The sequence below is a fragment of the Coenobita brevimanus genome, chromosome 57 (genome assembly GCF_032717465.1).
Source record: "Coenobita brevimanus isolate Jiangsu-jjx chromosome 57, ASM3271746v2, whole genome shotgun sequence".
Lineage (NCBI taxonomy): Eukaryota > Metazoa > Arthropoda > Malacostraca > Decapoda > Coenobitidae > Coenobita > Coenobita brevimanus.
In genome coordinates, this window is record NC_137010.1 from 33600445 (window position 1) to 33616439 (window position 15995).

Below are 15995 nucleotides of genomic sequence, written 5' to 3' on the forward strand. Positions count from 1 at the left end.
CTTCCTGCTTCTATTTGTCTCTCTATCTATCTATTTATCTATTTATTTATTATGATTTGTAATTATAATATGGACTCATAACAGGGTCACCCCCCAGTTAGCGGTAGGGAGGGTCAGTGTCAGGGGGCTAGGCCTAAAATTTCAAATGGGCATGAAAAAGTCAATTTTCACTCGATTTACTCCATGTTTGATATATGACATCTTTGACTAGATATCCTGTTGTATTTATACGTCAGCACTCAAATGACTGCCGGGGATGGGCTTGCTGTGCCTTGGCACCGCTTCTTCGTCTTCTTCTTATTGCTGTTGTTGTTGTTGTTGTTATTATTATTATTATTATTATTATTATATTATTATTATTATTATTATTATTATTATTATTATTATTATTATGATATTTTCTTCTTCATCATTATGATTATGATTATTATTATTATTATTATTGTTGTTGTTGTTGTTACTGATTCATCATCATCATCATCATCATCATCATCATCATCATTCTTTCCCACCCTAGGGCAGGGTGAGGAGTTGTTGTTATTATTATTATGGTTAATATTATTCATCTTTTTTTCTCCCTTTTCCTCCCTGTCACATTCTTCTCCCTTGTCCTCTCCCTGCCCTTTTTTCTGCCTCTACCTACTTTCCCTCCTCCTTCATTGCCACTTTCTTTTCTATCCCCATTTAGGCGCATCCTCACACACTTGCAAAACTTTCAATATATCCAGGCTTCCTTGACTCACTCCCAGCTAAATAAAATGATCGGGGGTTAGATGGAATACTAGAACTGTCCCGAGCCTGAGAACGGCAATGGTGGCCCAGACTCCCAGGACTCACACTCAGTTGAATAAAATCGTCTTGTGTTTGCTTTTTCGGTCCAAGTAAAACAGTCTGGAGGATTCATTCTTTTAATAGACGGAGATTTCGTTCCATATCAATTTTTCCCTTAGCTCAGTGGCAGAGTACCGTAAGACAATACTATCTGTTGAACATCTTTCCCTGGAACTTCTTAGTGACTGGCGCCATATTCTAATGTTAATTTCACGGTACAGGTCATATTTAAGCTACAGAGACGACAGTTTTACGCCAGGCTACAATGAACAGAGTGTAGTTTCCAGACGAGCAACTCGTAGCGACGAGAATGAAATAAATATGGCTCCCTCCGGTTGAATAGGATAAAAGAAATTATATCGTACCCTTGTAACTGGTTAAATGCCGTGAGGTATTTCGGTCTCCACACTTAAGTGTAGAGGCTGTATTTCCTCCGTTTCCTTTTTCTTTCTTCAAAGCGCTTCTTGAATTTGGAAGCATTCCTTTATTTTTTCACCAGTTCGCTTCAGACTTGACACAATTGTTCCTTGGGCCAATAACATCGGACTACTTTTTCGTTTTCTACGGATTAAAACTCTGTACAGTTGACATTTTTGTGCTGAAGGGCATCATGAAGGTTTATCCTTACCCCTTCACTGAACGAGCGGAATAAAATCGCCTGACGGTAGCAAGAATAAGGCGTCATAGTATTAAAGTCAACCCGCTCGTACTCCCCATCAACCATGGTCTTCACAAGCAACTCCACAATGATGGCGTATTGTTTATTGTATTCTATCTGCCACCAGAAATTTGATTCTGTTTAGGATAGAATTTTCGAACTGGAGGGATGACCGTCATTAACCACTTTTTGAGCAGGGCGCTCTCTATATCGGAATAATATCGTTTGGCAGCTGCATGGATATACCTGTGCTACAAAAAGACGTCTCTGGATTCAGGGGGTTTTCATCTTCACAGCGACGACATCATTTATATTTCATGCTACCCCCAGACGATTATCTCAACTGCAGGAAGTACCTCAAGGAAGGGGTGAACCACCTCAGTCCGGCGACATTTTGTTATCATTTATTCTTAACGACGTCGGAGGCTTTTGTTCGACGTAGAAGATACTTTTGGAACTGGAGGAGTTTGATACAGACTTCATTAATCTTACCAGTACTGTAGCCTATTCGATCTTATCTGAGAAGAGACGAGCCGTAAGGTTTTGAAAACAGGCAGCAGATTGCTTGTGAGAGTGCATTCATTAGTAACGTTTTAAATAATCTTTATTATAATGGTTACTGTAACCTTTCTGATGATAAGATTTGTCAGATAAAATGTATGTATCGTTATTTACATAAATTGATTTAAAAAACAACAACAACAAAGCCTCACAGTCTATCAGGTGGCCTAGATACATATGAAATTTTCATTTCTCCTGCCAAAGCAACATAATGTCCCAGTAATGACGTATAATTTACCGTAGTTTGCTTTAACATTTGAATAAATTCAAGAAACTCGTAAAACCTCCAGCAAATGTTGCTTTGGCGGGAGAACTGAAAATTTCACATGAATCTAGGCCACCTGATAGACTTTGTAAGGCCTCGTTTTTAAATTTATGCAAATAACGATCCATATATTTTACATGATCAGTCATATTATCAGAAAGGTTATTACAACCCTTATAACAATAATTATTAAAAATACATCGTTATGATTGATCCACTCGGACAAACAATCAGCTGTAATCTTTCAAAAGCTCAAGGCTCTTTTCTTCTCGGAAGAAATCTAATATGGTATAGAGATCTTGCCTAGGGTTGAATAATATCGTCTAAAGATAGAAAGAATAAAAATTATGTCACGGGACTGAATGAGTTAATGAAGTATGTTGGTAACCCCTGCGCACATGAGTTTTTCCTAAAGTTGAAATTGTTTGGCGGCAGCAAGATTGTAAGAAGACGTCCTCAGTCTGAAAAGGCTGAAGGCAAGAGTCGGTGGTAGACATGGTACCATATTTGGGAAGCTGTGAATAAGATGGCTTGTTTGTATACCATACATATATTCACCAGTACCAGAGTAAATATTAAAGTGAAACAGTACAGACAAGCAAAATGATTCATGTAAATAATTCGTTGCAAAGGAGATCTGTTCGCCATAAACTTTAGTTAAGGTTATTTTAGCATTATCACCTGCCTTTACCAAGGTGGAGCGATAATGTTTTTGCCTGCCTCTGTGTGTGTGTGTGTGTGTGTGTGTGTCTGTGTGTGTGTGTGTGTGTGTGTGTGTGTGTGTGTGTGTGTGTGTGTGTGTTCTCATTATGTCTCATTAACGGCTAAGCTATCAACATGAAACCTTCAGGGTACCAAGCTCTGGTCAAATTCTTGGGCGCGTTCGAAAATAGGGACTTGGGGTCAACGTTATGGTCACCATAATGGCTGCTAAGAGTCAACTAGTTTTTATCGTCCGTCTTTAGCACCATTCTATCTCATGAACGGCTTGAGCTATCAACGTGAAACCTTCAGAGTATCAAGATATGACCAAAATTTTGGACGACGTCGAAAATGGGCAGTCAGGGTCAAGGTCAAGGTCAAGGTCACCAAAATGGCTGCCAAAGGTCAACTAGTTTTTAGCACCTGCCTTTAGCACCATTATGTCTCCTGAAAGGCTTGAGCCATCAACATGAAACCTTCAGGGTATCAAGATATGGCTAAACTCTCCTTCCCCCCCCACGTGGCGCCGCCACCAGCCCCCCCCGGGGGGCTCGCCCCGCCCCTCGGTCCCCCTGGTAGGGCGCTGCCCCCCCTACCCCCCGATAGCCTCCTGGGGGGCCGCCCCCTGGCTCCCCCGGAGGGCTCCCCCCCCACTCCTAGCCCCTCTCCCAAGGGGCCTCGCCCCTCCCAGGGGGCGCCTCCCCCCGGTGGGAACCGGGGGGACCGCGCTTGTAACTTGGTCAACAGCTTATTCTGGCGGACGATTAACATTCGGCTCCGGAGTGCTTTTTTTTTTTTTTTTTTTTTTTCATTTTGAAATGCATTATTTTCCACTGGGAGATAAATATCGTCTCTATTTTTTTTTTTCCGGTACAGTGTTGCATTGTTTTCATTCCGCATCTCCTTTCACTCTTTTCCTGCATGCATGTGTTGGAATTTAAAAAAATACATTATCCCTTGACTGGATATACTTCTCCAGTTTGTCTTACTACCACGAGACGAATTATTCAGTTTAGGGGTGACCTTCTTCACTGAGGGGGTTAGGTAATTGCTTATTAGTCAAATGATCGAAGGTCATGTGCTACGAGCAGGTTTGAACTGCTAAAGAGGTTTTCGATCCTGTACTACGGCCAGGGTGTAGGCCAGTCACCTGACGTGTACTGTGGAATTTGGGAGCCTAGCCTCGGGCACCTACACCTCTCAGGGGGTAATATGGGATTGGGTGTTTTTGCCACACTTTCTGCACATTTTCAACCTTTTTCATATTTTCTTTTCCAGTGGAAAGGGTTATCATGTATGCAGTTGTCACGTGCACAACTCTTCAGCTCTGAGAAAGCCTGCACAGCCCATCTCTTCCCTTGCCTCTGACATCCACTTCTTGATATACAGTGCGTTCTGACATGTAGAAAGAGCAAGAGGGGGAGACAGGGGACAGCAGGGAGGAGTTAGAGAACGGGAGAGATGAATGGGAAAGATAGGGAGAGAGAACAGAGGGGATGAAGAGATGGAGGGAGAGGAAATGAAAAGAAAACTGTGGGGGGGGGGGAGAAGCGCATCGCAGTTTCTCTGGACTGACAAAAACTGGAGGAGGGTTTAGAAACCAAACAAGATATGAAAAATTCTTTCCTGGCTCACCCTCTGACCCCTCCCTCCCCCTTCCTTCCCCCTTCTTCCTCTCCATCCCCTCCCTCACTCCCTCTCGCTCACTGATCCTACCCCTCCTCCCTCTTCTTCCTTCTTTCTCCCCTCCCCCTCTCCTCTCCCTCTGTTTCTCCCTCCCCCTCTCTTCTCTCTCCGTCTCCATCATTTTTTCTTTCCCGTTGTTCTTGACTCTTCCCAGTTTTCTGCATTCTTCAGTAATTCTCATTTTCCTTTTTAACCTGCTTCCCCCCCCCCTCCTCTCTCTCTCTCTCTCTCTCTCTCTCTCTCTCTCTCTCTCTCTCTCTCTCTCTCTCTCATGCCCGTGTAATCAGTTAAAAAGAGGTTTTCCAGTTAAAAAAAAAAATAATAACAATAATATTAAGCTTTTCGAACATTACTCATTTTATGCCCTCCAAATATGATCCAAGTAATTCTTATGCTGTTTAATATAATTTTTGACGTAATGTTTGAGGTGGTTTAGCGTGATATTCAGAGCAATGATTCAGAATTCGGGATCAGAACCTAAGGTCGAATTCATCTCATATCAGATTATTACCTTTATATTATCTCCGCCAAGAAGATTATGTGTTTGACTCGGTTTGTTTGTCTTTCTGAATGTCTGTATGTATGTATTTACGTCTGTTAGCAGCATTATGGAAAAACTACTGGATGGAATTGCGCCAGACTTGGAATATTGATTGAGGACATTAGAGGAACTAGTTATATATTTAATTTGGGTGAAAAAGGTAAAAGATCAGGTTCAAGGATCAGAAAAAAAAAAAATTATGCATATCTCAGGAATGAAACAGAATAGAAGCATGACTATACTATTCCTTACAGAAAGCACTGTCATTTCGTACTGTAGTCTTTGCGTGCATATGACCTTGAAGTTTTGTCAAGAGATCAAAATCAGAGCGATTAAACGTTGACATTTTAAACCTTGGCAGAGGTGTGCACTGTCTGGGTGCACTCCCCCCCCCCTCCCCTGACCTAAATTATTATTGGCTGATGTAGTTAACCGACGGAATGTGATGTGCCTGAATAGACCTACTGAAACTGAATGACCATAAACTGTCCTATGTTTGTCTGGCTGAGTCTTTGTGGATGTCAAGGACTGGAATGGACTAATGGGCCCAGTTGGACCCGAATTCCTCCACGCTGAAATCTCACTTGGCGCAGGCACGACGGAATTGACATATGAGAGGGATGTAATAGTATGTGAAGTGCATGTGAAGGACCTGAGTGGATAGAAAGTAACCTAAGCTGAGCACTGGATTGATTTGTTGGTTATTAGGTTCACTTAGAAAAATAACAAGCCATTTCATCTAGTCTTCTAACGATCATGGAGGCTGATGGTTTTGGCAGGTGATGAATATGCCGGTTGACAGTTATGCCGATTACCGATATCTTAGCTGACGGTTATGCCGCGTGACAGTTATGCAGATTAACTGTTATATTATCTGAGAGTTATCACGATTAACGGTTATCTTAGCTGACGGTTATGCCGTTGACAGTTATGCAGATTAACTGTTATATTAACTGACGGTTATCATGATTAACGGTTATCTTAGCTGACGGTTATGCCACTTGACAGTTATAGCGATTAACCATTATCTTAGCTGACGGTTATGCAGTTTGACGGATATTTTAGCTAGCGGGTATATAGGCAGGAGCTAGTACGAGGCCAATGAACAGGGTTATTTACCATGTTCTTGCTAGCATCAATTTCATTTAGGTTAGAAGAGACCCTTCCCCCACCCCCCAAAAAAAAGGGGGGGGGGGAGTTTTAAGCTCATGTGTCTACTCACTACCTCTCCTGTCCTGCATCTGTCTTCTCTATCTTCTAACTTGCCTACTTGCCTACCAACTTACCCACCTACCAACCAGCTTATACTATCTGCTTACCCGCTTACGTACACAATTATTTAGCACCTGCCTCCCTACCTACTACCTACTTACCCTTCCAGTACCTTCCTACTTACCTGTCTGTCTGTATACCGCGATAAATACTTACCTACATAACATACCTACCTATATAATGCTTATATACTAACTTACCTACCTACCCATCGAGTTTGTAGGTCGTTGAAAAAGACTGGATATCCAAAGATAATTTGAGGAGGGTATTGTACTGTGTGCATATATATATATATATATATATATATATATATATATATTCTGTGTATCTTTTATTTTGGCTTTTTATTTGACTTGCATATCACTTGTCCGCCTCACTCTTTCGATTGCTTGCTCACTGTTCCTTCATTTTAACTTCCGGATTGTAGGTTTCTCTCTCTCTCTCTCTCTCTCTCTCTCTCTCTCTCTCAGTGAATAAAGTTATGCAGGTAGATGATGAATACAGCGCATAGAAATTGATTAACCGCTCGTTGCCAGTCAAACGAATAATGAGTCAGTTAATGATAGAAACGAGAGAGAGAGAGAGAGAGAGAGAGAGAGAGAGAGAGAGAGAGAGAGAGATGCTAGAAAGCTAGTCAAGTGAGGTTTGCTTGTTTTTGTGCTCGGATGATAATGGTGGTTGATAGTATTGGTACAGTAGTTGTGGTAGGTGTGGCGCTTGTGGTAGGTGTGGCATTTGTGGTAGTTGTGGTAAGTTGTGGCTGTTGTGGTAGCTGTGGTAGGTCGTGGTGGTCATGATAGTGGTAACAATGTCTGGCATGATTGTCGTAGTTATTGTAGGTGGTGGTGATGGTGATGGTTATGGTGGTGGTGGAGATGGTGGTTGTGGTGATGGTGGTAGTTGTGATCAGTGTGGGGTGGTGATGGTGGACGTTGTAGTAGGTAGGATGATGGTAGTTGTGGTAGGTAGATGGGATGATGGTGGTGGTAATTATGGTAGGTGGGGTGGTGGTGGTGATAGTTATGGTAAGTGGGGTGGTGGTGGTGATAGTTGTGGTAGGTGGGATGGTGGTGGTGATAGTTGTGGTAGGTGGGGTGGTGGTGGTGATAGTTGTGGTAGGTGTGGTGGTGGTGGTGATAGTTGTGGTAGATGGGGTGGTGGTGGTGATAGTTGTGGTAGATGGGGTGGTGGTGGTGATAGTTGTGGTAGATGGGGTGGTGGTGGTGATAGTTGTGGTAGATGGGGTGATGGTGGTGATAGTTGTGGTAGGTGGGGTGGTGGTGGTGATAGTTGTGGTAGGTGTGGTGGTGGTGGTGATAGTTGTGGTAGGTGGGGTGGTGGTGGTAATAGTTATGGTAGGTGTGGTGGTGGTGGTGATAGTTATGGTAGGTGGGGTGGTGGTGGTGATAGTTGTGGTAGGTGGGGTGGTGGTGGTGATAGTTGTGGTAGGTGGGGTGGTGGTGGTGATAGTTATGGTAGGTGTAGTGGTGGCGGTGATAGTTGTGGTAGGTGGGGTGGTGGTGGTGATAGTTGTGGTAGGTGGGGTGGTGATGGTAGCTGTGGTAGGTGTGGTGGTGGTGGTGATAGTTATGGTAGGTGTGGTGGTGGTGGTGATAGTTATGGTAGGTGTGGTGGTGGTGGTGATAGTTATGGTAGGTGTGGTGGTGGTGGTGATAGTTGTGGTAGGTGGGATGGTGGTGGTGATAGTTGTGGTAGGTGGGGTGGTGGTGGTGATAGTTGTGGTAGGTGGGGTGGTGGTGGTGATAGTTATGGTAGGTGTAGTGGTGGCGGTGATAGTTGTGGTAGGTGGGGTGGTGGTGGTGATAGTTGTGGTAGGTGGGGTGGTGATGGTAGCTGTGGTAGGTGATGGCTATGATGATGAATCTGATGGTAGGTGAGGTGGTAGTGGTAGATGTGGTAGTGATGGTGATGGTGGCAGTAGTAGTGGATGGTAGTGTTTTGCTGGTGGTATTTGTATCGAAGTAATGGTAGCTGAAATAGTAGTAGCTGTAGTAGTGGCTGTTGTAGTTGTGGTTGTTTTAATTGTGGTATCTGTGGTAATAGCGGTTGATATAAAAGTGGTAGTGTAATGTTGGTAATAGTAGTAGGTGTGGTAGTGGTAGTTGTCGTGTTTGAATGGTCGTTACAGGAGCAGTTGTAGTAGTAGGTATGGTAGTGGTAGTGGTGGTAGTGTAATAATGGTAGGTGTAGCAGTCAGAAAGGTTGTTGCAGAAGTAGTAGTAGTGGTAGCGGCGATAGTAGTAGCGGTAGTGGTGGTAAAGAAATAGGAATAGGTTTAATAGTGTTAAGTGTGGTAGTGTTATGTGTGGTGGTGTTATGTGTGGTGGTGTTAGGTGTGGTGGTGTTAGGTGTGGTGGTGTTAGGTGTGGTAGTGTTAGGTGTGGTGGTGTTAGGTGTGGTGGTGTTAGGTGTGGTAGTGTTAGGTGTGGTAGTGTTAGGTGTGGTGGTGTTAGGTGTGGTGGTGTTAGGTGTGGTGGTGTTAGGTGTGGTAGTGTTAGGTGTGGTGGTGTTAGGTGTGGTGGTGTTAGGTGTGGTAGTGTTAGGTGTGGTAGTGTTGGGTGTGGTTGTAGTAGGTGTGGTGTCAGGAGTGGTAGTGTTAGTTGTGGTAGTGTTAGGTGTGGTGGTGTTAGATGTGGTAGTGTTAGGTGTGGTAGAGTTAGGTATTGAAGTGGTAGGTGTGGTTGTATTAGGTGTGGTGTCAGGTGTGGTGGTGTTAGGTGTGGTAGTGTTAGGTGTGGTAGTGTTAGGTGTGGTAGTGTTAGGTGTGGTTGTGTTATGTGTGGTAGTGTTAGGTGTGGTAGTGTTAGGTGTGGTGGTGTTAGGTGTTGTAGTGGTAGGTGTGGTTGTATTAGGTGTGGTGTCAGGTGTGGTAGTGTTAGGTGTGGTAGTGTTAGGTGTGGTGGTGTCAGGTGTGGTAGTGGTAGGTGTGGTGGTGTCAGGTGTGGTAGTGGTAGATGTGGTTGTATTAGGTGTGGTGTTAGGTGTGGTAGTGTTAGGTGTGGTAGTGTTAGGTGTGGTAGTGTTAGGTGTGGTAGTGTTAGGTGTGGTAATGTTAGGTGTGGTAGTGTTAGGTGTGGTAGCGTTAGGTATTGTAGTGGTAGGTGTGGTTGTATTAGGTGTGGTGTCAGGTGTGGTGGTGTTAGGTGTGGTAGTGTTAGATGTGGTAGTGTTAGATGTGGTAGTGTTAGGTGTGGTAGCGTTAGGTGTGGTAGCGTTAGGTGTGGTTGTGTTAGATGTTGTGGTGTTAGGTGTGATGTTGTGGTTTAGATGTGTGGTGTTGGGTCTGGTAGTGTTAGTTGTTGTGGTGTTAGATGTGGTGGTGTTAGGTGTGGTAGTGTTAGATATTGCTGTGTTAGGTGTGGTAATGTTAGATGTGGTAGTGTTAGGTGTTGTAGTGTTAGATGTTGTGGTGTTAGGTGTGGTAGTGTTAGGTGTTGTAGTGTTAGATGTTGTGGTGTTAGGTGTGGTAGTGTTAGGTGTTGTTGTGTTAGATGTTGTTGTGTTAGGTGTGGTAGTGTTAGGTGTGGTAGTGTTTGGTGTGGTAGTGTTAGGTGTGGTGGTGTTATGTGTGGTAGTGTTAGGGTGGTAGTGTTAGGTGTGGTTGTGTTAGGTGTGGTGGTGTTAGGTGTGGTGGTGTTAGATGTGGTGATGTTAGATGTGGCGGTGTTAGGTGTGGTAGTGTTAGGTGTGGTAGTGTTACGTGTGGTAGTGGTAGTTGTGGCAGTGCTAGACTGGTCACGCAGGCAGTGTCAGTCAGTTCCTGCTTTCTTTTCTCTAATACCAGACCCTTCTCTTCCCCCCCCCCTCTCTCGTACGCCCCCCGTATCTCTCTCTCTCTCTCTCTCTCTCTCTCTCTCTCTCTCTCCCATACTCCTTACTCTAATACCAGGCCCATCTCCATCTCACTTTCTAACGCCATTCCCTCATTCTCCGTCTTTTACGCTACTGATTTTCTCACTCTTGCTCACCCCTTTCTTTACTCATTCCACTCCTTTACTCATTCCCTTATTATTTTGTCTTTGCCCGAGAGCCATGCGTGTTCATTTTTTTCTCATTGCCCTTTCTTCTTGTTGTGCATGGAGAAAGCATAAAATTAAAACATCACCACGTCCATAACGGCAAACTTACAACGCCCATCTTCACAGGGTGCAATGCCACCTTCCAGTCCCATCACCCATCACAGTATCAGCCCGTCCTGCCATCCCTTTCCATCCACCCCACCCATTGTCTTCCGCACCTTCCCCCCACCCCATCGATCTTTTAAGATATAGGCTATCTGTATCTTATGCCGTTCTATCACCAACACTCCCCTTATACAATACCCATCCTTACAGGGTGTACTCGTTCCTCCAGACCCAATTACCTACCACCATCTCAACTCGTCCCACCAAATTCTTTCTGCTCCTCTCACCCATTTTTTCCTCCTCCACCTTTGATTTACACCTTACTGGCTTGCCTACAACATCCATATTCACAGGGTGTATATCCCCCGGCATGCTCCACCAGGTCACCCTCCATCATCCTAGAATATACTGTCCGCTCTTATTTACCCATCCACCCCATTTTTTTTGTGTTGGAGTAATACAATAAAAAGTGTTTCCTCGACAACCGCCCAACCTGCAACACTCATATTTAGCCACGTTCCCTTCCGTCGTACCGCACCCACTATGATCCCACCCTTCCTACTCACTGATTTTCACCCAGTCCTAAGAGGTTAATATTAGTGTGTCAGAGAAAAACAGTGCTCCGATAGGATGCCTTCACTGACATGACCCGATTGACTTTAAATGATCGGATGGATCTAAAGGTACCTGGACAGTCCAGAAACACCACCGCGCTGATTACACATCTGTAACAAATCAATAGATATATTTAATCAAGTCGACGTGATTGGCTTGAAGTGACCCCTCAAAAAATATACATAAAAATCTTAAAGGTTCCCAAGCTGACTGAAATAGGTATGAGTTGATCGGCTGGATTTGAAGATGATTGAATAAGATATAATGACTAGGATGGATCCACATTGACCTGAGTGGCTGTAGAAAGACCTAATGATGTGTGAATGGACAGAATAATGTGGATAATGTGAAGGGCCTGAATGGACCTAAAGTAGCTTAAATTGACCTCTGGACGTATACATTCTTCATTAAGCCATGCAAGAAACTGTTAGACCATTTCGACTGCTGTTCTGACGTTATGCCGGCTGAGAGTTATGCTGGTTGATGGTTATACTGGTTAACGGTACTGCAGACACGACTAAGGTATATGAACTCGACAAAGTTGGTTATTTACTTGTACCTCTCGTGTACTTTCTCTGATTTATTATCACTTTACCTCATTGCATCATTAACTATAAAGGTTTTATGATGAGGATGATGGTGATGATGAATATTATCACTTTCATCCATCATTTATTCCCGTCTCTGTTCGCCGATGGGGATGCAGGAAAAATGGGAAAAAGAACATTAAGCAGCTTATTCTTGGCAAGTCGTAAAAGGAGACTAACCTCTTCAACCCAAGAACGTTATTTATGTTTTTTCCTTGATACAGACTGGCAATATTATTCAGCTTAGAAGGGAGTAGATACAGCGTTTAAACTCCTTGAATGCGAGAGGGGTTTCCTAGGCCGAAGAAAATCGCTTGAATATGTATATGCTGATATCCACAAGGAAAAGGAACACGAAATATCCCGAACGCTTTCACTTTTGCTCGTCCCCTGAAGATGTGAATGCACGAAAGTGCTTGGGATATCTCAGGTTTCAGCGTATCTATGAATCACGTGTTATTAATTTATTTTAATCGCATATATATATATATATATATATATATATATATATATATATATATATATATATATATATATATATATATATATATATATATATATATATATGTATATATACCACCGGCACATTTATCTACATTCTTTTTGCTGTCTCTGTTTTCATTGTATACTCTCTCAGTCCTAACCCCCTGCATTATATTCTTTTTTTCCCCTCTCCACTGTCTGGTTCCCGTGAGCCGCTGACATCGGCTCCAGGGTATAATATTTTTTTCTGCCTAAGAAGTCGTGATGATCTCTGGTAACGAAGCAGGGCCGACAGTTTCGTGCAGCCCTTAAGTGGGAAGGGGATGCTAAGAATCCCACGGTGTAAGAGTAAGTTTATACATCAAAAAAAAAAAAAAAAAAAAATCAGAATAAGAAATTGGAATGTTCGAACTCTCAATCAGGCTGGTAAATTGGAAGAACTTATCTCAGTGTTCAAGACATACAATACAGATATTTGTGTTCATACAGAAACGAGGTTGCTTGGAATTGATAAAATGAGTTTGGAAGATGTATTACTTTGCTGGTGTCAGGTAGGAGTGATGGGAATCATTACCAAGGAGTAGGATTACTGTTGAGGAGAGATGCTTGCAAGGCACTGTGCAAGTGTGACCCAGTTAATGAGCGCTTGTTTTATGCTCGTTTAAAATCTGACCATGGTAATATCAGTATGGTGGTTGGTTACGCTCCGACAAATGAGGCTGCCGATGAAATGAAGGATGAGTTTTATGAGAAGTAGCAGGGTGTAGTGAATAGAGTGGCAAGAGATGATGTGTTAGTTTGCATTGGTGATTTTAATGCGATTGTTGGTAGTTGCAGGGATGGCTTTGAAGATTGTATGGGTAAGGAGGATGTTGGCATAAGGAACGAAAATGGGGTGCGATTTGGAATCTTTTGTTTAAGCAATGACCATGCGATTGGTGGAACTATCTTTGAGCATAGAAAGACATAAAACTACTTGGATTTCGCCGTGTGGTAAGTATTGTAACCAGACTGACCACATTATAATTAGCAGAAGGCATAGGGTATATATGCAAGAAGTTTGTGTAAGGAGGGGGCCAGATATAGGTACTTAGGTAGTGATCATCAACTTGTTGTGCCAAAGATTTAAATAAGACAGAGAGAAATGTTAACGGTAATTGTATAGAAGGTAATATATATATGATTTTGATGAGCTGAGAAATGATGAGGACACGAAGGAAAAGTTTCGGTGGGAATGTAGGAACCGGTTTCCAGTCCTGCAGACTTTGATGGAGTCTGAAGACAATGATATTAATCAGACGTGGAGAGAGGTGAAAGAGGCTTTGCATGAGAGTGCTAATGTTACTTTTAAGGAAAAGGAAAAGGCGAGGAGGAAAAAGTGGATGTCAGGTGAAACATGGGATGCAATTCAGAAAAGGAATGAGGCGAAGTTAAGAAGTGAAGCACATGTTGATGGCCAGGTAGTTGAGGTTCTTAGAGCAAAATACTGGAGTTTACATTCTGAAGTAAAAAGACTCGTTAGGCGTGATAAGAGGAGGCTATATGATAAAAAGTCAACAGAGACAGAAATTAAGTAAAAATGACGGTCAGAACACGAGAGCAGCGTATCAGGCCATAAAGGAATTCACTGGGACTGAAAAGAGAAGGAAGGAAATACCTGTAAGAGATAGAAATGGTAAGGATGACTAAAGATTTGGATACAAAAGGAAGATGGAAAGAGTATTTTGAAGCTGTTCTAAATAGACCAGTCCCAGCTGAAGAGGACATTTTGCCAGCAGAGAGAGAGATTTACAAATAGAAACAGGGATATATACTTAGAAGAGGTAGCAAAATCTAAGGGAATTACAGAATTTTAAGGTCCGAGGAGAGGATGGAATACTTCCTGAAATGCTTAAGGTTGAAAATGATGAGTTGATGAATGCTCTTTTAAAGCTTTTTAATGTGGCTTGGGATAATGGTGGAATTCAAGAAGAGTGGAAAAATGGAGTAATTGTAAAAATATAAAAAAAAAGTGAGATTTAAGTGTGTGTGGAAATTGGAGGGGGATAACTTTGACACCTGTAGTTGCAAAAATCTTTTCCAAAATCTCGTTGAACAGAATAGAGCCAGTATTTGATGAAATTTAAAGAGAACAAGCAGGATTTAGAAAGAGTAGAGGTTGTAATGATCAGATTTTTATTGTAAGGCATCTAATGCAACATGCTAATGAGATGAAAATGCCTCTATGTATGTTCTTTGTGGGTTTTGAAAAGGGGTTTGACAGTATTTCACGTGGAGCTATGTTGAAAATATGAGATTCAGTGGTATACCAGAAAAGTTTGTAAATGTGATTGGAAACCTGCATGAAGGTAGGCTATTTTCTGCAAAGGTAATGGTGGGTGGTTCTTTGAGTGATCCATTTGAAATTAGGTCAGGAGTGATTCAAAGAGGAGTTCTTTCGCCTTTTTGTTTGTTTTGGTTATGGATTACGTTATTAGAAATGTTGTAAGGAGAACATGTGCAGGAATTAACTAGAAAGAAAATAAGAGGCTGATGGAATTGGACTATGCTGATGATATTGTACTGATTTGCGGAAGTATTTATACGAGATGCAGAGGGTGCTTGATTGTCTGATGAAGGAAGGAGAATAAGTGGGATTGGTAATAAGTTGTCGAAAGACTGAAATTAATATGAACATGGAGAACCAAATCGATTGTGTAATTGGATATAATGTAGTGAAGAATCTTGAACATTTTAAGTACCGGTATCTGGGGACGATTGTATCAGCTAAAGGATCATTAAACAATGAAATTGAGGAGAGGATTTGACAGGCTTGGCGAGCTGTTGGAATGTTGAAATCTGTTTGGAATAATAACATGTTGTCGGTACGCACTAAAGTAAAAATGCTCAAGACCATGGTTAGACCAATTTTAATTTATGTACATGAATTATGGTACAGTACAGTTGCAACAGATCGAAATGTATTAGGATTTGAGAATAAAATACTGAGAAGGATTCTTGGGGTAAAGTGCCAGAATAGAGTTACAAATGAAAGAGTAAGGGATATTACGAGAGTGGAACCAGTTTGGGAGTATGTGAGACTGTCTCGCTGGAAATGGCTGGGGCACATGTATAGAAAAGAAGGCAGTTTAATACAGGATGTGCCAGAGAGGACTGTCAGGGGAAAAAGAGGCAGAGATGGGCCGAGGGAAACCTGGTTGAGGACAATGAAAAGAGAAGCAGGGGAAGAGTGTTGGTGTGACCTGAAAGTGATGGCAAGAGACAGATGTTGGTTGAGAGAGTTCATCGACGCCCTGTGCATCCAATGAGGCGCCACAGGAAATGATTCATTGATTGTTATATATATATATATATATATATATATATATATATATATATATATATATATATATATATATATTGCAGTCGAAAGAAGCGGCTAAATTAATAATAGTTTTGGGACTGTGACCCCTTTATCTTAATTTTGTCAGTCCGGCGGCATTTTGCTTTCTTCGTATAGTCATACGACTTTTTTTCTACCTTGGAAGTGAGTTTTCAAATTGGAAGGGATAAATATATCCTTCGTTAACCCAATCATTATGCGAGATATTTCCTACCCTGCATAAAATCGTATGGAGGTAGCAAAAATCAAACAAATACGTCATCCAAC

At 42.2% G+C, this 15995-nt stretch overlaps 1 protein-coding gene across 1 annotated transcript in view; it reads left to right on the top strand.

Moving 5' to 3' along the window:
* The first annotated feature begins 3510 nt into the window (after positions 1 to 3510).
* Positions 3511 to 15995, top strand: part of LOC145401957 (uncharacterized) — a 51054-nt gene continuing 38569 nt past the window's right edge. Inside the window, exon 1 of the mRNA XM_080274062.1 lies at positions 3511 to 3756. Within this exon, the coding sequence (XP_080130188.1) occupies positions 3511 to 3756 (246 nt within the window). The remainder of the gene's footprint in view (positions 3757 to 15995) is intronic.